Here is a 21,924-nt window from a genome sequence, read left to right as displayed (position 1 = left end):
CTCTGTATATTGGAAAAGACACCTCCATAAAGAGGCACTCCAACCTCACCACAAAGGACCCTTTTGGTACTTTAAACCAATCCATGTGCAGCTAAATCAGAAGGTACTGATTCTTGGATTCATATTTCTCACTTAAAGAAAGTTCCCAGCCTGTCTGGAAATCCATTCTTACTGGGGACCTAAAGCCCAAAATTATCAAGTGTGATAGTTAGGTTCAGGTGTCAACTTGGCCAGGAGATGATGTTCCATTGTTCTGTTGCGGTGGACTTGTGAACAATCAGCATGTGAAATTCATCAACAGCTGATTACATGTGCAGTTGGCTAAGGGGAGTGCCTTCCGTAATGGGTGACGTTTAATTTAATTAGCTGGAGGCTTAAAAAAGAGATGTCAGAACAGAGCTCAGCATATCTCATTTCAGCTCTTGGAGCTCAGACCCAGACAGAGATGCAGAAAGAAATCGCCCCAGGGAAAGCTGTTTGAATCTTGAAGGCGAAAGGGAAGCCCAGCAGACATCCACCAGTGTGCCTTCCCAACTATAAATTTGTAACCAAATAAATCCCCTTATTAAAAGCCAATCCACCTTTGGTGCGTTGCATTCTGGCAGCTTCAACAAACTAAAACACCAAGGATTTGAAGCAAATGACACCTGAGACAGAAGGCTAACTCAAGACCTGGGTCCAGGCCTGTATAGTTAATGCTTACTGGTGCTCTTTAGGCTTATGTAATCCAAAAGTACAAGCCATCTGATATAGACAGCTAAACCAAGAAACAGGACTATACCTGATTTTCATCAGACTGAAATGAATTGAACACCTGCTATAATCTTCATTATATCTTATTCTCTTATTTGCATTTTTTATTCCTTCCTCACCCCTTCTCCTTTTTTATTTTTGTTAAATTTTTTCCCCCTCATTCCTTCTCTTGTTCCCCAGTCCATCTCTATTTCTCTCATAATAAATCCTACCCCATTTATTCTCACCTTTACCCTCTCTTTCTGGTCCCTTGCCATTCATCATCCTTTTTTACTCAGCCATACAGAGGACTACTGAGCTAGGCAATCTATCAAATTGCTGGGCCTGTACTAATTTATTCTCCACAGAAGAAACCCAGTTATTGACCATATCCATGGGCATTCAAACCTGGATAAATATTTAAAACATTAAAGAGAAAATTCAAATATTATATGAACAAGGAACCCTGAAGACTGAGGCTTATTTAGTTCACTAAATCTTGGATCTTGGGGAGATTGGATTTCTAACATATTTCAACCTTACTAAACATTTTCTTTTTAATTAGAGAAGTTGTGGGTTTACAGAAAAATCACGCATAAAATACAGAGTTCCCATATAGTACCTTATTATGAACAACTTGTATGAGTGTGGTACATTTGATGAAAGAACATTTTTATAATTGTACTGTTAACTATAGTCCATCATTTACAATAGTGTTCTTTTTCTTATCATAGCCACTACAATGTTTTTTATTCTTTCTCTCATCTCCAGAATTATAGTTTCTTGAGGCATGCTAATGAGTCAAGCCCGTTCTGGAAGCTTGTATTTATGAAGCATTGCTGTATTGATGAAATTAAGCCTAACTATAATTAATTCTTAAGAGTCATCCCTTGAAAACCTCCTTGTTGTTCAGATGGAACTATCCCTCTCTAAGCCAAATTCTGCAAATAAACTCACTACCTTCCTCCCTACATGGTACACGAATTCTAGGGATGTCACCAATGGATTAATACTAAATGTGAATCAGCAATGCTTTAGAGAAAGATCTTGATCAAAAGGGGGACATATGAGAAGAAATAAAACAAAATGGCTACAAGATTTAAAATGGAGTTAGGAGGCCATTCAGGAAGTTACTTTTATACATGTCTCAGCCAGATATCACAAACTGCCATAGTATGCATAGGCACCATCGGTTCTCAGAAGTCTAAGGACATCTGGAAACCATGAACAAACCACATAAAAAAATCTCCCTTGAAGGGCATTTGGAACCCTGAATATTCATCAATCACAAACAACTTATGTAATATTCTTTTTCTTAAAAAAACCTTGGCTGGAAATTCGAAGACAGGTCACAATTTGGGTTGCTACCTGAATCTGTGCTCCTTGAACGGCAGGTGTTAGACCCCAGATAAACACTTGTGTTGCATTGTAGCTCAGTTCGCTACTTCTCAATTGATAAAGAAGAAAAGGCAAGAAGAAAGGAACTCTGAATAATAAAAATATTTGTTACTATTTACTGAACACTTACTATGAGTCAAGCACTGTGTTATGTGCCTTAGATGGCTATTTCACTTGGTCCTCACCACAACCCATGAAGCCCATTTTGCATAAGAATAAACTGAAGTTAAAAGAAAAAAACTAGAGAGGGGGCCTTGATGGCGGCTTAGCGAGGTGTGGGATTTAGTTTGTCCTCCAGAGCAGCTAGTAAATAGCCAGGAACAGTACAGAACAGCTCCTGGGGCCACGTCAGTGACCGGACACACAGCGTACCGTAGTCTGGACCAGCTGGGCTGGCTGCGAGCCCCCCCAGAACCGTAAATTCCCCAAACTGCAGTGGCCAGCACCCCTCCTTCACAGGCTGCTTCCCAGAAGGGAAAGGAAAGAGACTTTACCAGCAACAGGGGCTGAACACAACCAATTCTGGAATTAATTAACAAATCCTGACTATTAAAAATAGGCCCACAGCTCAGCAGAGCCTTGAGTCAACGGTTGCTGGTTTTTGTCCCAGCGCAGAGGGGGGAGGGCTGACGGAAAAAGAAAAAAGAAAAAAAACAGAGGTTCTTTTGTATCGGACAGCACATAATACTTGAAAGGGTCTGGGCCCTGATGGAAAGGAGGGGACACATAGGACCTGGAGATATACAAAGCAACATACAAACTTAAGCTCTTGATTGGCAAACTCGAGGAACTGGGGTCCTGCTCTGAAAAGGATTTTCCTTTTTCTGTTTTTGTGGCTGGGTTTCTATGGCTTGAATACTCTTTAGATACAGCAGCAGGGCTTCTCAGGCTCCAACTGCCCCAGGCATGGGCAGAATTAAGCTTGTCTCAGTGTTTGTCTGGAACCTGTGCCTTCCCCAGGAGGTGGTGGGGTCCAGCTCAGGTGGATTCCCTCCCTTCAAGGAATTCAGACCCCAGGGTCTGGAAAAGTGAAGTGATTAAAGCCAGCCTACAACCTCCCCTCTGTCTCAACCACGCCCCCAGCAGGGAGAGTATGCTGAAGTTAAAGGTACCACATCATCGTATGCTGGTGAGACCCTCAGGCAGAAAAGTGGCACCTACTGGGCAGGACAGGAAAAACACAGAGTGCAGAGGAGTCATAGGAAAGTTTTTCAATCTGCTGGGTCTCACCCTCAGGGAAAACTGAGGCAGGTGACTCTTTCCTCCTGAGAGGAGGCCAGTTTGGTCTGGAAAAACTGGCTGGGGTCTATAATACCTAAGTAGACCCTCTTAAGAGGCGGGAAATAAAGGCACCATACAGGCAGGGCAAGAAACAAGAAAATAAGAACTGAAAAATTCTGACCTGTTATACAAAACCAAAGCTAGAGAGCTACAACAAGCTGAACTGAATGTCAAAGAACAGATAGACAACAGTCATCCAGCAAGAAAATCCTAGGTAAAAGAAGTGCAAGCAATCTCCAGAATAAACTAATTAAGGTAATTAAATGTCTAGACACATGCAAAAAATAAGGAATCACACTAGAAAAATTAAAGATATGGCCCAGTCAAAGGAACAAACCAACAATTCAAATGAGATACAGAAATCGAAATAATTAATTCAGAATGTTTGAACAGACATGGAAAACCTCATCAAAAATCAAATCAGTGAATTCAGGGAGGATATGAAGAAGGCAAGGGATAACAAAAAGAAGAAACTGAAAGTCTGAAAAAATAAAATACAGAACTTATGGGAAAGAAAGGCATAGTAGAAGAGATGAAAAAACAATGGAAATCTACGTTAGATTTCAAGAGGCAGAAGATAGGATTAGTGAACTGGAGGATGGAACATCTGAAATCCAACAAGCAAAAGAAAATATAGGGAAAAGAATGGAAAAATAGGAGCAGGGACTCAAGGAACTGAAAGACAACATGAAGTGCACAAATATATGTGTTGTGGGCGTCCCAGAAGAAGAGAAGGGAAAAGGTGGAGAAAAACTAATGGAGGAAATTATCACCGAAAATTTCCCAACTCTTATGAAAGACTTAAAATTACAGATCCAAGAAGTGCAGCATACCCCAAACAGAACAGTCCAAATAGATGTACTCCAAGACACTGACTAATCAGAATATCAGATGTCAAAGAGAAAGAGAGGATCTTGAAACCAGCAAGAGAAAAGCAATCCAGCACATACAAGGGAAGCCCAATAAGACTATGTGTAGATTTCTCAGCAGAAACTATTGAGGTGAGAAGACAGTGGGATGATATATTTAAGTTACTAAAAGAGAAAAACTGCCAACCAAGAATTCTATATCCAGCAAAATTGTCCTTCAAAAATGAGGGAGAAAGTAAAACATTTTCAGACAAAAAAATCACTGAGAGAATTTGTGACCAAGAGACCAGCTCTGCAAGAAATACTAAAAGGAGAACTAGAGACAGATAGGAAAAGACAGGAGAGAGAAGTGTGGAGAAGAGTTTAGAAATGAAGACTATCAGTAAAAGTAAAAAGAAGAAAAATTAGACATGACATATAAAATCTAAAAGGCAAAATTGTAGAAGAAAGTATTGACCATAAAGTAATAACACTAAATATTAGTGGATGAAAATCCCCAATCAAAAGACATAGACTGGCAGAATGGATTAAAATATAGGACCCATCTATATGCTGTGTACAGGAAACACATCTTAGACCCAAGGATAAACACAGGTTGAAAGTGAAAGGTAGGGAAAAGATATTTCATGCAAATAATGATCAGAAAAGAGCAGGAGTAACTATACTAATATCCAACAAATTAGAATTCAAATGTAAAACACTTAAAAGAGACAAAGAAGGACACTATGTATTAATAAAAGGAACAATTCAGCAAGAAGACATAAAGATCATAAAAATTTACACACTGAGCCAGAATGCTCCAAAATACATGAGGCAAACAGTGAAAACACCGAAAAGAGAAACAGACACATCCACCATAATAGCTGGAGACTTCCATTCCCCACTCTCATCAATGGACAGAACATCCAGACAGAGGATCAATAAAGAAACAGAGAATTTGAATATTACAATAAATGAGCTAGACTTAACAGACATTTATACAACATTACACCCCAAAACACCAGGATACAACTTTTTCTCAAGTGCTCATGGGCCATTCTCAAGAATAGACCATATGCTGGGTCCCAAAGCAAGTCTCAATAAATTTAAAAAGATTGAAATCATACAAAACACTTCCTCAGATCATAAAGGAATGAAGCTGGAAATCAACAATAGGCAGAGTGCCAGAAAATTCACAAATATATGGAGGCTCAACAACACACTCTTAAACAACCAATGAGTCAAGGAAGAAATTACAAGAGAAATCAGTAATTAGCTTGAGGCAAATGAAAATGAAAACACAACATATCAAAATTTATGGGATGCAGCAAAGGCAGTGCTAAGACAGAAATTTATTGCCCTAAATGCCTATATCAAAAAAGAAGAAAGAGCAAAAATCAAGGAATTAATTGTCCACTTGGAAGAATTAGAGAAAGAACAGCAAACTAACCTCAAAGCAAGCAAAAGGAAAGAAATACTGAAGATTAGAGCAGAAATAAATGAAATTGAGAACATGAAAAAAATCAAGAAAATCAACAAAAACCAGAAGTTGGTCCCATGAGAAGTCAATAAGATTGATGGATCCTTAGCAAGGTTAACAAAAAGAAGAAGAGAGAGGATGCAAATAAATAAAGTCAGAAATGGACACTCACCCCACAGAAATAAAGGAAGTGAGAGAATACTAGGAACAACTTTATGCTAATAAACTCGACAATGTAGATGAAATGGATAACTTCCTAGGAGGGCACAAACAACCAACTTTGACTCAAGAAGAAATAGATGACCTCAACAAACCAATCGCAAGTAGAGAAACTGAATCAGTCATTAAGAAGCTCCCAAAACAGAAAAGTCCAGGACCAGATGGCTTCACATGTAAATTCTACCAAACATTCAAGAAAGAATTAGTACCAATCATGCTCAAACTCTTCAAAAAAAGCTACCTAACTCATTCTATGAAGCCAGCATCACCCTCATACCAAAGCCAGACAAAGATATTACAAAAAAGAAAACTATAGACCCAACTCTCTAATGAATATAGATGCAAAAACCCTCAACAAAATTCTTACAAATCGAATTCAGCAGCACATTAAAAGAATTACACACCATGATCAAGTAGGATTCATCCTACGTATGCAAGGATGGTTCAACATAAGAAAATCAATTACTGTAATACACCATATCAGCAAATCAAAGCAGGAAAACTGCATGACCTATTGATTGATGCAGAAAAGGCATTTGACAAAATTCAACATCCTCTCTTGTTGAAACACTTCAGAGAATAGGAATAGAAGGGAACTTCCTCAACATGATAAAGGGAATATATGAAAACCCTCAGCTAACATCATCCTCAATGAGGAAAAGCGGAAAACTTTCCCCCTAAGATCAGGAACAAGACAAGGATCACTATTGTTATTCAACATTGTGTTGGAAGTTCTAGCCAGAGCAATTAGACAAGAAAAAGAAATACAAGGCATCAAAATTGGAAAGGAAGAAGTAAAACTCTCACTTTTCGCAGATGATATGATACTATTTGTCGAAAACCCTGAAAAATCGAAAACTACTAGAGCTAATAAATGAGTACAGCAAAGCGGCGGATTACAAGATCAACACTCAAAAACCTGTAATGTTTCAATACATTATTAATGAACAATGTGAGGGGAAATCAAGAAAAAAATTCCATTTACAATTGCAAACAAAAGAATAAAATATTTAGGAATAAATTTAACTCAAGATATAAAGAAACTATAAAAAGAAAACTACAAGAAATTGTCAAAAGAAATCACAGAAGACCTAAATAAATGGAAGGGCATACCATGTTCATGGATTGGAAGACTGAATATAGTTAAGATGTCAATTCTACCTAAATTGATTTACAGATTCAATGCAATACCAATTAAAATCCCAAAAACTTACTTTTCATAAATAGAAAAACCAATAACCAAATTTATCTGGAAGTACATGATGCCCAAATAGCTAAAAAATATCCTGAGAAAGAAAAATGAAGTCATAGGTCTCATGCTACCTGACTTTAAGGTGTATTACAAAGCTACAGAGGTCAAAATAGCATGGTACTGGCATAACAATAGATATACTGACCAACGGAATCGAATAGAGTGTTCAGATATAGACCCTCTCATATATGGACAATTGATCTTTGATAAGGCAGTCAAGCTAACTCACCTGGGACAGAACAGTCTCTTCAATAAATGATGCCTAGAGAACTGGATATTCACATGCAAAACAGTGAAAGCGGCTCCACATCTCACACCCTATACAAAAATTAACTCAAAATGGACTAAAGACCTAAACATTAGATCTAAGACCAAAAAACTCTTAGAAGAAATGTAGGAAAATATCTTATAAATCATATAATAGGAGGCGGTTTCCTAGACCTTACACCCAAAGCATGAGCACTGAAGAAAGAAAGAAATGGAAACTCTTCAAAATTAAACACTTTTGTGCATCAAAGAACTTCTTCAAGAAAGTAAAAAAGACAGCCTACACAATGGGAGACAATATTTGGAAACGATATATCCGATAAAGGGCTAGTATCCAGAACATATAAAGAGACTGTTCAACTCAAAAACAAAAAAGACAGACAACCCAATTACAAAATGGACAAAAGACATGAACAGACACTTCTCAGAAGAGGAAATACAAATGGCCAAAAGGTACATGAAAAGATGCTCAACTTCCCTGGCTATTAGGGAAATGCACATCAAAACCACAATGAGATATCATTTCACACCCACCAGAATGGCCATTATCATAAAACAGAAAACGACAAGTGTGGGAGAGGATGTGGAAAAAGAGGCACACTTATCCACTGTTGGTGGGAATGTCAAATGGTACAACCGCTGTGGAAGGAAGTTTGGCAGTTCCTCAGGAAGCTAAGTATAGAATTGCTATATGACCCGGCAACCCCACGTCTAGATATATACCCAAAAGTAAGGACTAGAACAGACATTTGCACACTGATATTCACAGCAGCACTGTTCACAATTGCCAAAAGATGGAAACAACTCAAATTTATCAACAGTAGAATGGATAAACAAATATGTGGATTATACATATAATGGACCATTATTCAGCTATAAAAAGGAATGAAATGAAATTCTGATACAAGCTACAATATATATGAACCTTTAAGACATCACGTTGAAAGAAGTAAGTCAGATACAAAAGGACAAATACGTATGAGTTCACTTAAATGAAGTAATTATAAAATGCAAATTCATAGTCAGAAATTAGAATACAGGTTACTAGGGACACGGGTGTGGTGGCAAATGGGAGTTAATGTTCAATTGACACAGAGTTTCTAATTGGAGTGATGGAAAAGTTTTGCTAATGGATGGTGGTGATGGTAGTAGCACAACACCGTGAATGTATTTAACACCACTGAATCGTATACTTGAAAGTGGCTAAAATGATTAATTTTAGACTGTATATATGTTTACTAGATGAGAACTGTACAGCATAAAGAGTGAGCCCTAAGTAAACTATGGACTATAATTAATAATATAATTATAATAATAATGTTTCACCAATTGTAACCACACTAATGCAAAATGGGAACTCTGTACTTTCTGCATGATTTTCCTGTAAACCTACAACTGATTCAATTTAAAAAAATAAAAAATCTAATAATCAGAAAATCATAAGGCAACAAATCACAAATCCTGCCCCCTTCTTGACTCATTTTCTTGATCTGTTCTTTACAAAAAAGTAATATTTCTAACATATCTACATTTTACTAACTTGACATTTTTAAAAAATGCATGTTTATAGTACTATACACATTTTTAAAGTCCTTTCAACTTCTTTTCTCCCTTTAGCTCTCAAACAATCCTGAGGACTAAATACCCCACAAAGCAGCAATCAGTCCCCTAATCTTAAAAAGTGTTCCCAAGGCTCAGAAAGCTGAAATGAGTCCTTCTCTCATTCCCATCATAGGCCATTCTGAACTCCTCAAGCTCTCTACCACACCCAACAACCTTACACTGAACTGACAACCCTGTGGCCTATTTCCAGAAGAAACAGAAGTCATCAGACATGAATTTCCTCTACTTTTCTCTGCCCTCCCCCACATATTTTCATCCATACCCTTTCTTCCCTCATAAGTCAGAAGAAAAGGCTTCAGTCTCCTGTCCCGTTCCCAAGACTAATTTGTACCCAGGATTCCATTCCTTACGTATTCCAAGTTGTTACTCCCCCAGTACTTACTTTTCTGTTCTTTACCTCTCCCTCTCCATTGATTTCCCTCAGGGTACCAACAGGCATAGACAGTATCTGCTTTTACCTGAAAACAAAACAAAACACAAAACCCTCTTTATCACACATTCCCTTTAGCTACTACCTTCTCTTTTCCATTTGCGTTAAGCTCCTTTAAATGATAATCTACAATCCATGCCTCCATTAACTCATCTCCATTCACTGAAACATGGATTTGCCCTCATTGCTCCACAGAAATTGCTCTCCATAGTCGCTAATGAACTCTTAAGTGCCATATCTAAACCCTGCTTTTCAATGATCAAACTTTTGTTCTGACCAGAACTTTTCCTTAAGCTCCAGTATTCAAATTGGCAGATTTCAAACTCATACTGTCAATCATATGCTATACTGCTTCAAGGTAACCATACCTAAAAGCATCCTGATTTCTTTCTCTATCTCTGCCCCCATGCCAATCAGTTACTAAATCCCAATTTAATAAATCTTCTAAATATCTCTGGAATTAGTTCTCTATTTGTGATCACTCCCTGACATCCAAGTTAAACTCGATGGTCATCTTAAACACCAATTTGGTTTCTTCCTTAAAAACGAATACAGAGACACACACACATTCCAGTTATAAGTTCTGGCCGAAACCAAATCACAGAGCAATCACCCTTCTTCCATGACTCTCTTCCATGACATATTTAACATTATAGAATCACAGAATTCTGGAAGTGGAAGAGGGTGTCATTTTATAGATGAGAAAGAGATGCTGAATGTTACGCACTGACAGCCTAGCATAAGGGAGGGAATAAAAAGACATCAATAACATACACTTGTGGGGAAACATTTATTGAGTAACTCAAGCCTCTCTGGCCTCATAGATTTGTTTTCAGCTTTAAATGGGATCTCTTTTGTAACGACGAGAGCATTAAATATTAGCATCCAAGGAACGACCCCTCATTCTTACCAATAAAGTCGGTGTGGCTGACCCTGCTTTGCCCCTACCACCACACGCTCGATCCTGCTGTCCAAGGAGGTGAGGTTGTCAGTCCCACAGACTCACGCCATTAAAGATTTCTCACCAGTGCACTCAACTACGTAAAAACATTCTGCCTTTAGAAAAGTGACAACCCGAGATCCCCTAAAACAGTCCACAAGTCCACAGTTAGCCGTAACCCGATGCCCTCACGGAGAATCAAAGAAAAGTTAATTACAGTCGAACTTCGTACAAGCTACACCCTCGTCAACTCTGATTGGCAAGGAGCGTTCTTCCCGGACGTGACGCAAACCTTGTGCGCGGAAGGGGAGGAAGTGACAGAAGAGAGGTGATTTTTCCGTACAGAGGTTGGCGACGCGGGTACTATCCAAATCAAAGCGTAGCTAGCCGCCGAGCTGGACTACCGTTCCTGAATCTCTCCAAACCATGGGCCCTCGAAGCCGCGAGCGTCGGGCAGGAGCAGTTCAGAGCACCAATGACAACAGCGCCCTCAGCAAGAGTTCTCTGGCCGCGCGCGGGTACGTGCAAGACGCCTTTGCCATGCTGCTGGTCCCGGGGACCGCGCGTCGCGCGCCGCTCATTCACCGAGGCTACTACGTGCGCGCGCGCGCCGTGCGGCACTGCGTGCGCGCCTTCCTGAAGTGGACGTGTGCATCCCCTGATGGGCCTCTCTCCCAGATCCTGTCTCTTGGTGCGGGCTCGGACTCGCTATATTTTCGCCTCAAAACTACCGGGCGTCTGGCCAGAGCGGCAGTCTGGGAGGTGGATTTCCCTGTCGTGGCGCGGCGTAAAGCTGAGAGGATTCAAGATACTCCGGAACTATGTGCGTTAACCGGGCCTTTCCAGAGAGGGAACCCGGAATCAGCGCTGTGCTTTGAGAGTTTGGACCTCCACATCCTGGGTGTGGACCTGCGGCAGCTCCAGCGATTGGACCAAGCCCTGGCCACCGCGGGCCTTGACGCGACCGCACCCACTCTGCTTCTAGCAGAGGCTGTGCTGACCTACCTCGAGCCCGAGAGTGCTGCAGCCCTCATCGCTTGGGCAGCTCAGCGGTTTCCTAATTCCCTTTTCGTGATCTACGAACAGATGAGGCCGCATGACGCCTTTGGCCAGTTCATGCAGGAACATTTTCGGCAGTTGAATTCACCCCTGCACGGCCTGGACAAGTTCCCCGATGTGGAGGCTCAGCAGCGCCGGTTCCTTCAGGCTGGCTGGACGGCTTGCAGTGCCATGGACATGAATGAATTCTATCGCCGCTTTCTGTCATCAGAAGAACGTCAGCGGATGGAAAATCTTGAACCCTTTGACGAGTTTGAGGAGTGGCATCTGAAATGTGCCCACTATTTCATTCTCGCAGCTTCTAGGGGAGAAGCTGTCTCCCAAATCATGGTGTTTCCCCCCTCAGAGGTGTATCCCCGTCTAGATCCTGCTACCCCTTCAGGGATCATTCCTGCCGAAGTAATCACGAAGGACAGCCAGGGCCCTGACCTTAAGAGATACGGCCATGCCTCTGCCCTCTTGAGGCCTGGCATTATTCTTAGTGCAGGAGGCTTTGGAGAGCAGGAGGGGCGGCACTGCCGAGTGAGCAAGTTTCACTTGCTCTCAAGAGATCATGACTTTGGGTGGAAAGGCAGCCAAATACATAGTTGGGGAACTGGAGTCCAGTGGGACGGACGCCTTTATCACACTATTACAAGGCTTTCAGATACTCAGGTTCTGGTTCTGGGAGGGAGACTGTCCCCAGTGACTCCAGCCTTGGGGACTCTCCGACTTCGTTTTTGTTTTTCTAAGAGAGAGGATAATAGCATGGAGGACCTGAGGGTGATAATAACCAAGGCCAGTCCTGAAACAGATTGCACTTTGTCACGTTGGCGGCATTCAACAACAGAAGTGTCTTATCAGAATCAGAAATACTTGTTTGTGTATGGGGGTCGAAGCGTGGTGGAACCTGTACTGAGTGACTGGCATTTCTTACATGTGGAAACAATGGCTTGGGTCAGGATCCCAGTGGAGGGGGATGTACCTGAAGCTCGGCATTCCCACAGTGCCTGCAGTTGGCAAGGGGGAGCCCTTATTGCTGGAGGTCTGGGGGTTTCTGAGGAGCCATTGAATTCTATACTCTTTCTGAAAACAGTTTCTTGTGGATTCCTTTGGGAATCAATGGACATCCAGCCTCCCATTACACCAAGATACTCCCACACAGCACATGTGTTCAATGGGAAGCTTCTACTGGTTGGAGGGGTCTGGATTCATTCCTCCTCAATTCCTGGAGTGACTGTTATTGATTTAACTACAAGATTGAGCACTGAGTATCAGATTGACACAACATGTGTACCATGGCCATTAATGCTACATAACCATACCAGCATCCTCCTTCCTGAAGAGCAGCAGCTTCTGCTCCTTGGAGGTGGTGGGAACTGCTTTTCCTTTGGCACTTTTTTCAACCCCCACACAGTGACATTAGACCTTTCCTCCTTAACTACTGGGCAGAAAGAACTGCATTCTTGATATATTCAGAACCCACTAAAATAGACAATAAAAGTTTCCACAAATACAATTTTACTCTTACTATAGCTAGTGTTACTCCCACTTCTTTTTTTCTTAGCAACACTGTCCAGTGCAGAAAGTGATAGAGGTTGTTAGAACACATGTTAATCAGAGAGAAGGTACCCTATCTGATGACAGAGGTCTTACAATCCTAGACTAGGAACTGGGGGCCTTTGGATTTATGTATCCAATTTATTGATCTTCCCATTTTTCAATCTATGTTTATCCATTTATTGAGTTAAATAGGGCTTTAGTTTAAATCAAATAAAAATTTCCGGGGGTGTGAGGGTAACTCAATGGCAGAATTCTCGCCTGCCATGCAGAAGACCCAGGTTCAATTCCTAGCCCAGGCACTTCCCAAAACAAACAGAAGAAACTAACAAAAACAAACAAACAAAAGCAACCAACAAAAACAAAGTAATAAAAAATTCAACAAATGGTGCTGCAGTAATGGAATACTCATATGGAAAAAGAAGGAAATGGGACCCTGCCATACAGCATACAAAAATAAAAAAAATTTTCCCTATCCTAGGTTTTGTGATTTGAGATAATACCTTAGAAAAACAATTCATACAGATCCTCGGTAAGAATACAATATTGAATATAGTTGAGGGAACATGATATTGACCTTATTTATGTATAAAACCGTTAATGAACACAGTTGCAGTCATTAAAGCACTGTGCTGTTTAGTGCAGCAGAGAACTTTGGGGCACCTTTAACAAAAAAAAAATTTGTGGGACTTTAATGAGAAAACATGCTTTGCGTCTGTTTCTTGCCAGTGGTTCCTCATTTATTTAAAATTTTAAACGCCAATAGATCAAATGCTTGATGCTTTAATTCACTTGGTATAAATGTTTTGCTCCAGCTTTATTCTGCACTGTACCCCAGGTGGCTGATATTTATGGACTGCATCAATGAGCTGTCTTGTCTTCTAGTTTCTGGTTGAATTCCACCAGGCAGAGGCTCCAGGAGGAATTGGGAGGGTAGAAAGAGTGAGTCAAGGTGTTTATTCCCAACTCTTCCATTGCCAGTCTGCAGACTGGCTGCAGCTGTATTCTTCTGTCAAAGACCACAGGCCCTATCATGTAAGCCCTCTTCTGTAAGCTGTATCTGTGACTCTAATCCTACACTCCAGGTTCCAGAATTTCCTCCCTCAATTTTCAGGCCTAGGATTGGTAATGACTCTTTGCTAAACCTGAGCTGCAGGTCCAATAAAGTAGCCACTAGCCATTATGTGGCTATTTAGATTTAAATTAAGTAAAATAAAATGAAATTATGGATTCAGTGACTTAGTCACTTTAGCCACATTTCAAGTTGCTCAGTGGTCTCATGTGGCTAGTGGTCACCATCTTATGTAAATATAGAGCATTTTTGTCATCGCAGAAAGATCTGTTGGATACTACTGAGATACGCACCATCTTGTCTTGGTTTCCCTTGACACTGCCCTCCACTTTCAACTGGGATTTTCATTATTCCCAATTAGCCTCTTTAAGTGGAACTTTGGTTCCTAGTAGGCCTAGTGGAATAAATGAAATATCTTAAATGTTCATCCTTAAAAACTTGAGCCTTTATTTGTAACCTAAATTGTACAAACCTTTTGAAAGTCACTTATTTCAAACATAGGATTTGGTGGTACTAAGTGTACCACTTTGGTATTTCTGTTAGTCTGCAATCTTTGAAACTTTAAAAAAGGAATCTTGAGATTCTCCAAGTACCTAAATATTAACTATCAATATTAACATCTTGATGGACTTAGTATGGCACAGAATCCTTTTTCTGTAAATATTTTTATCTATTTACATATAAATGAGTGTGAAAGATGATTAATATAAAACTCAGTAGCAAAGACAAACCTAAGTGCAAAGAGAGGGCAATGAAGGCTTCCAGGAGAAGGTATACTGAATAAAAGTTTATAGTCTCACTTCAGCTTCCCTACAACTTTACAAGAGCTCCTTCTGGGGAAGTTGTTGGCCATGGCCTTGAGTCCTGGGAAACAGAATTTACCACAGCTGGGTATCTGGCAAAGCTATGGTGGACCAGGTGTCAGACAGAATCACAAAGAATATAAGGAATAAGCTGCTCCATATTTCTGTTTCTGAGTTCACCAAAGCCTATGTCCAGGTTTTAGGAGCAGATCAAAGCAGAGCACTATGATGAAATGAATGTTCTCTGCTATGTGGTAATTGGTACCAGAATTTAACCTAGATCTGACTCCAAAGCCCAGGGTCCTCCTTCTATTATGTTACCTATTAGATCATGCCATTGACCATTATTATTTTACTATGTTTGGGGGAAGAAAGGGGGGAGGGGATCGTCAACAGATGTATGCCAGACCTAAATTAATCGTGCAGTGATGCCTATTCTCTTGAGCACTCCCAGGATGGTGCATTGTGAGTAATTGGGCTTGTTCTCTCCCAGAGAAATTACCTATATTTTCTATAAGTGATTATCAGATTAAAATGCCCTCCACCTTTAACTCATGTGCATCATGTTCACTTAAGGAATTATTCATCTCTTAAGTGCTACTCGAGTTTTGTCAGCAACATTTACTCTGTGCCTTTGTAGCAGCACTCGATATGGAATGGTGCTGGAGTTTCATTAACAGTAGCTGAAGCAATTAGAGCTATAGACCAGATTGAGAACTGAAGTTTGACAATTTTTGCTTCTACCTTTCACCTCTGAATATTTTTGTTCTAAAATTCTGATATGGAGCTTTAGTGTAGTTGTGAGAGTTAATGAGCAGGTCTCTTCCTCTTTAATGATCTTACTTCTTTTCAAGCCAGAAAAACATGTTAAGGAAGGAGGAGAATTTCTTATTTTGTATCTCTGTTCTGTCAGGGTGTCAAAAATAGTGTATCATACTAACAAGGATATAAAAAAAGTTTAAGAACAACTGTTCTAGATTATGTTCTTCAAAGGCCAATGGTATTACGTGTGTACTTTCTGGATTTTATGGCTGAATGCCCATTTTTCAGCTTTCTGCAGCTTTAATCCTTCTTAGGGAGTTGGCATGTATTAGATGTGTTCCAGCGCCCAGTCATTTCATAGATCTTCTCTTTCTGTGACCTCAGACCTTGAAGTTCTAGTTCATTCATATGCATTTTGTGATCTCAGACCATAACCACTCTGGGACCCATTCCTTATGGCAGCCTCGAATGTAAACAGCCAGCCTGGAAATACAGAAATAAGGGAAGCTGTCAGTGTAAAGCTTTTTGTCTCATTGAGAGAGAAGCCTGTGCTCTTTGGAAAATCTGTTTGGTGAATAAGAGAACTGTTCACCAAGGTGGATTCTTAAGCAGTGGGACTATCCAAAAATATCTGCTTTGACTAAACCTCAAAGACCCTTTTGACTATAGTAAAAAAAAAAAAAAAAAAAAAGGGAAGGAAGAGACTGTCCAGATGAGACCCGTAGGCTGGGAGCAAAAGCTGGAAGATTCTTCAACCAATCATTATGTCAGCCAACACAGCTGTTTCTCTGTCTTCATATGATGAAGATCAGGTATCTAAATTTATCCAAAAAGCTAGAGAGGTACCATTTGTCCCCACTGGGATGGCAGGTTTTGCAGCAATTGTTGCATATGGATTATACAAACTGAAGAGCAGAGGAAATACTAAAATGTGCATTCACCTGATTCACATGCGTGTTGCAGCCCAAGGCTTTGTTGTGGGAGCAGTGACTCTTGGTATGGGCTATTCCATGTATCAAGAATACCAGGCAAAACCTTAACCTTAGAAGAAGAGATGATGTTTTGGTCTCATTGGCGGTATTTGCTTTGGTTAAGACACTTCAAACTGAGGTTACACATATGCTGAAAATAAATTATTTGAGTCCATTCAGACAATAACAAAATATTTTGAATATTGGCTTCCTTTCTTTTGGGCTTGACCAAAAGAAAGGACCAAATTATTGGTAACAGGGTCACTAACTAGGTCATTCAGGGAAATCAAGTTAGCACAAAAGAAATGTCATTCAAATTATCTTGATAATGGTAAAATGCTCACATTCTTAAACTCTTATGGTGAAATTAGTTCTAAAAAAGACAGCAGGCAGAATATCACATTGTTTGGCTGTTATGTAAGAATGCTATTTACCCAAATTTTTTTCTGCCTACCTTCTACGCTGGTTTCTAGGGCTGGTTGACTCTTAAAGAACTCTTTCAGAAAAGTGCATGGTATATAACATTGTAATGTCTCCCGCAACTGTTTAAACTAAACCTAAAAACCTGGTAACAGAGCTGCTTAGAAGTAGTATTTATTTTAGAATCATGCTTATTAATAAACATAGAATAACATAATTATGGATTCCATTTAGCTCTTTCATAATTGCAGGATTATATTTTTACTGCTGTTATAAGAATAATTTTAAATGTCATCTTGAAATAGAAGTATATAAAGTGCTAATCAGAAAGCAAATGAGGACTTTAAATCTGTATAGTATTTGTTTATTTTCTCTGTAATATTCACAAAATGTTAAACAAAACACATTACCTGCATTGAAGGTGATAAGTGTTTTATAAACAAGTTGGTTTGGTAAAGGATTATACACAAATTTGATATACTACAGAATGTTTTGTTGCGCTTGTGAAATTTTCTTGTCTGACTTTACATTCCATGGTGATAATAAATGTATTATTAAAGTGAGTGAACACACACACACACATACACACACACACACACACACACACACGTGGGGGGGGGTGTTGAAAAAGAATTAGCCACACTTTGGACTTCATGTTTAAAGACAGATGGAAAATTTATAGAATAAATATTATGAAATTTATAATCAGCTTTAGAGTAGGCTGAGATTTTCTTGTATGTTAATACTTATGTAGCAAAGGAGTTCTGCCATTCCATGGTTTAGTTGTAAGTTTGCTCATTTATGTTTGTTGGACAATAACTAATGCAACCCAGTTGGGAAGAGGCAGTTCCTTGACTGAGGGAAGGATTTGTGTCTATCTGATTCACCTCTCTATCCCCAACATAGTAGATAATAAATATTTGTTGGATGCAGATCCATTCTGGAACGCAAATAAATTGTATTTTTGAATGTTACTATGGTGCCTATCATTCAAAAACAGATTTCACCCCTGTGGGGCAGGGAATGGGGAGGAGGCATTAAAGTTTTAAAGATTGCTGTTGAAGAGTCTTTTAGTTTTAACTGCCTTGACCTGGGTAAATGTGATAGACTTTCTGGTGCCACTCCTAGAATAGGCCTGAATCTTCTCCTTGATTGCAACTGGCGGCTGATATTTATTCCCTTTTGCTCAATTATGTACCATGGTTACCTCACATCCTTTGGAGATTAAATGAGTTAACTTTGCAGAAAGGCTAATCTGAGGGAGTAGGAGTGTGCAATTAAATGTGCTTATAAGCACATACTCACAGGATTTTCCTTGGGTGTTGTGATGCTTCATTGTGCATGACTTGGTGTGTAATTCTTAAAGTAAGTTTAATAGAGGAAAGACCTTGCCCTAATTTTTATGTGAAAAATCATTTGTCACTTAATTGGCAGACAAAGGCTAGGAAGTAAATTGTAATAGCAATGATTTTTAGGATATTATACCACTTTCTGCTTTCCTCATGCCCTAACCTTTATCCCAATTTTTAGGTTTTTCAGTAGAGCCCCAACCTCTGATCCACTTTTACATTTACTGCTTCAGAAAAAGTTAGGTAAACTAACAACCAGTATTTAAGAGAGAGAGGGGAAAACAAAAACAAAAACAAAAAAACCTTTGCTATCCCACTCACCCATCCCCGAAAAAATAAAATTCTCAATTAAAAAAGCAGAGTCTAGATCCTCACCCACCAAATTTACATTTGAGAAATTGAGTTCAACAATTACTTCTGGCCAGCCAGCAATATTTTTATTTCCAGTGTGTGGCACATAGTAAATGCTCAAAAGATGTAAATGCTCAAAAGATGTTTGTCAAATTATGAATATATGGTTGATTCTGGCTCAAACTGATAGCAAATTAATAGTGAATTGTAATAGCAACATAAGAGATTACCACCAGAAAATCAAAATATGTTGTAAAGTCATAATAATTTAAATAGTTATGAGTGCCAGAATAGACAAATAGATGAATAGAACAGAGAATTCAAAAGCAAAGTTGTATATATCTGGGATCTTAGATATGCTAAAAATTACATTTCAATTTAGTGAGCGAAGGAATATGGTTTGGAACCACTTGACTAAAATTTGTGAAAAAGTGATGCTAGCTCCCTGTGCTGGTCTGAAACTGTCATGTATCTCGGAAAAACCATGTTCTTTAATCCTGATTTAGTATTGTAGGGTGGGATCTTTTGATTTAAGTTGTTTCCATGGAGATATGAACCACCCAATTATGGTGGGAACTTTTGATTAGGTGGTTTCCGTGGAAATGTGTCTCCACCCATTCAAGGTGGGTTGTTTACTGGAGCCCTTTAAGAGGGAAGCTTTTTGGAAAGAACCAACAGAGCCAACATAAGACCCAGAGGAAATTGTTTGAAACAAGAAGCCAAAGACCCCAGCAGATGCCAACCACATGCCTTCCCAACTGATAGAAGTGTTCTGGACCCATCGGCCTTTCTTGAGTTAAGGTATCTTTCTCTGAATGCCTTAGTTTGGACATTTTTATTGTCTTAGAACTGTAAACTTGCAATTTCTTAAATTCCCTTTATAAATACCAACCCACTTCTGATATATTGCTTTCCAGCAGCATTAACAAACAAAAACACTCCATACCTGTCACTATTCACAGGCATAAATTCCAGATGAATTAAAGTCAAGACACAAACCTAAAAACACAAAAACCTAAATGAAATGAACATTGAACATTATAAAAATTATAAAAGAATATGTTTAGTGCTGAACCATTATACTGATATTTCTTTTAGGCTCCAGTATCTTAGAGCAGCTAGAAATAAAAACTTAAAATTGTGGAATTGTAACCTATACCAAACTGAAATCTGTTCTACAACTAATTGTTGTTATGTACGTTGAAATTTATTACTTTTATGTATTATGTTATTTAAAGAGAAGGAGGAGAAGAACAGAGAAGATAGGATTTAACAAATGAGTATGACTGCTGAATCATTATATTGATACTCAGTTGGTCTCCAGTGTCTTGGAGCAGTTAGAATAAAAAATAAAAAATTGTGGAACTGTAACCCATACCAAACTTTAAAATCTGTAGTCTATAACTACTTGTTAAAATGTACTTGGAAATGTATTGCTTTTTTTGTATATATGTTATATTTCACAATAAAAAAAAATTTTTTTTAGAGGGTGCATGGGTGGTTCAGTGGTTGAATGCTCACCTTCCATATGGGAGACCCAGATTCGATTCCTGGACCATGCACCCCTCCCCCACAAAAACGTTCTAAAAAATTATATGTTTATATCTTGGTTGTAGGAAAGGTCTTAAAGAATACACACATGCACAATTGATAAAGAAAATATCTCATTAATTTAACTATATCTATATTTAAAACTTCTGAACAACTGAAAATAAAATATTAGAGGTCAACTAATATTTTGGATTTTGATAAAGAAAATATCTCATTAATTTAACTATATGTATATTTAAAACTTCTGGACAACTGAAAATAAATTAAAATATTAGAGGTCAACTAATATTTGGGATTGTGATTCCCCTCTCCCTTCGAGGAATAGCTTATAGCAAGGTTTCTCTTCCCTTTCCAGGGTTAAGCTCTAGGGAGTATTGTTTTCTCTCCTTTTTCATTCAGTCCTTGGATTTAAGCTGCATGGGACTCATCCTTCTATTTTTCAATACCAACTTCTGAGATATGTTAGGAGTGGGAACTTTGAGTAATGGAAAATGGAGCTTTCAATTGACAATATCCATTCATTTTTTTCCATTCATCCATCCATTCGACAACACAAAGTGTTCTAAATAGGATACATCATAGAACAAAAAAGTCCCTGGTGGAACTTGCATCCTATCTGGAGGAGAAAAGAAATTAAACAATAAACATAATGATATAGATTATGTTAGATGTGAAAAAAACAGAGTAGGATAAGGGAGCTCAGGAATGCATGGGGGTGGGAGTAGTGGGTTACAATAATAACTAGAGTCGATAGGGTCAGCCTCACTGAGAAGGTGAAATTTTAAGACTTCAAGGGGTGAGGAAGTTAGCTATGTAGATGTCTGGGGGAAGGGTATCCTGGGCAGAGGCTTCAGTCAGAGTAAAACTCCAAAGGCCATTCATAGTAAGGACTTTGGCTTTTAATCTGGGTGAAAAAAAGAGGCTCTGCAGGGTTATGGGTGACATTATTTCACTTACATCTTTAAAGGATCCTTCTGACCATTGTGAAGAAAATAGACAGTAGGAGATCAAGAGTAAAAGCAGAGAAACTTGTTGGAAGGCTGTTGCAGTAACCAAGATGAGAGTGGGTATGGACTTGGGTGGAGATTGGGAGAGATGGTGGGATTTGGGGTATATTCTGAAGGTAGAGCCAAGAGAATTTCCTGATGAACTGGACATGGAGTATGGTAGAAAGGGAGGGGTGACGGATGGCTCTCAGACTTTAGGCATAAGTAAATGGAAAGTTGGAGTTGCCATTAAACAAGATGGGAAAGGCTACAGGTGGTGCAGCTTTGCGGGGGAAGATCCGTCAGGTTGGATATATTGGCTTTGGGATGCCTGTGACACATCCAAAAGGAGAGCCACTTATTCAAATATCTATTTTGTAACCTCCCTCCTCACCCACTATATTCACTCACTTTTTCCTTTCCCTTCTGTAATTCCTGTAGTTCCAGGAATGGGACTAACAAATAAAAATGGCTGAACTAGAAACACAAGTTGTGACTTCAGGAATGAGAGGACTGGAACAAATCCTCTGTGAGATGGCCCATGCCTGACTGCCCCTGGATCTGAAGGCACTTCCATTCAGAACCATTGCC

The 21,924-nt window shown here is 39.2% G+C and overlaps 3 protein-coding genes and 1 pseudogene across 12 annotated transcripts in view; 3 read left to right on the top strand and 1 right to left on the bottom strand.

Annotated features, from left to right (window-relative positions):
* MAPDA (N6-Methyl-AMP deaminase) overlaps window positions 1-11,058 on the bottom strand; it is a 68,304-nt gene extending 57,246 nt beyond the window's left edge. For 6 of the 9 annotated variants that reach the window (XR_013162365.1, XR_013162366.1, XM_077127674.1 and 3 more), the window contains exons 1-2: window positions 10,441-11,058; window positions 9,483-9,558 (exon numbers count right to left, since the gene is read on the bottom strand). The gene's annotated coding sequence lies outside the window, so the exon portion shown is untranslated. The remainder of the gene's footprint in view (window positions 1-9,482; window positions 9,559-10,440) is intronic. The other 3 variants (XM_077127676.1, XM_077127677.1, XM_077127678.1) reach the window with 3 other exon arrangements.
* On the top strand, window positions 10,782-13,000 carry LCMT2 (leucine carboxyl methyltransferase 2). The gene has a single exon (XM_077127670.1). It carries the CDS (start codon window positions 10,897-10,899, stop codon window positions 12,976-12,978), a length of 2,082 nt encoding a protein of 693 aa, XP_076983785.1. The 5' UTR covers window positions 10,782-10,896; the 3' UTR covers window positions 12,979-13,000.
* Window positions 13,001-16,404: 3,404 nt separating this feature from the next.
* TGM7 (transglutaminase 7) overlaps window positions 16,405-21,924 on the top strand; it is a 57,864-nt gene continuing 52,344 nt past the window's right edge. The window contains exon 1 of one of the 2 annotated variants that reach the window (XM_077127669.1): window positions 16,405-16,517. The gene's annotated coding sequence lies outside the window, so the exon portion shown is untranslated. Of the gene's footprint in view, window positions 16,518-19,445; window positions 19,598-21,924 lie in introns of those variants that run through there. The other variant, XM_077127668.1, reaches the window with a different exon arrangement.
* Window positions 16,470-16,877, top strand: LOC143656017 (HIG1 domain family member 1A, mitochondrial pseudogene; annotated as a pseudogene).

Source organism: Tamandua tetradactyla, chromosome 14 (assembly GCF_023851605.1).
Source record: "Tamandua tetradactyla isolate mTamTet1 chromosome 14, mTamTet1.pri, whole genome shotgun sequence".
Lineage (NCBI taxonomy): Eukaryota > Metazoa > Chordata > Mammalia > Pilosa > Myrmecophagidae > Tamandua > Tamandua tetradactyla.
Note: the sequence above shows the minus strand (reverse complement) of the source record. Positions and strands in the feature narration are given on the sequence as shown.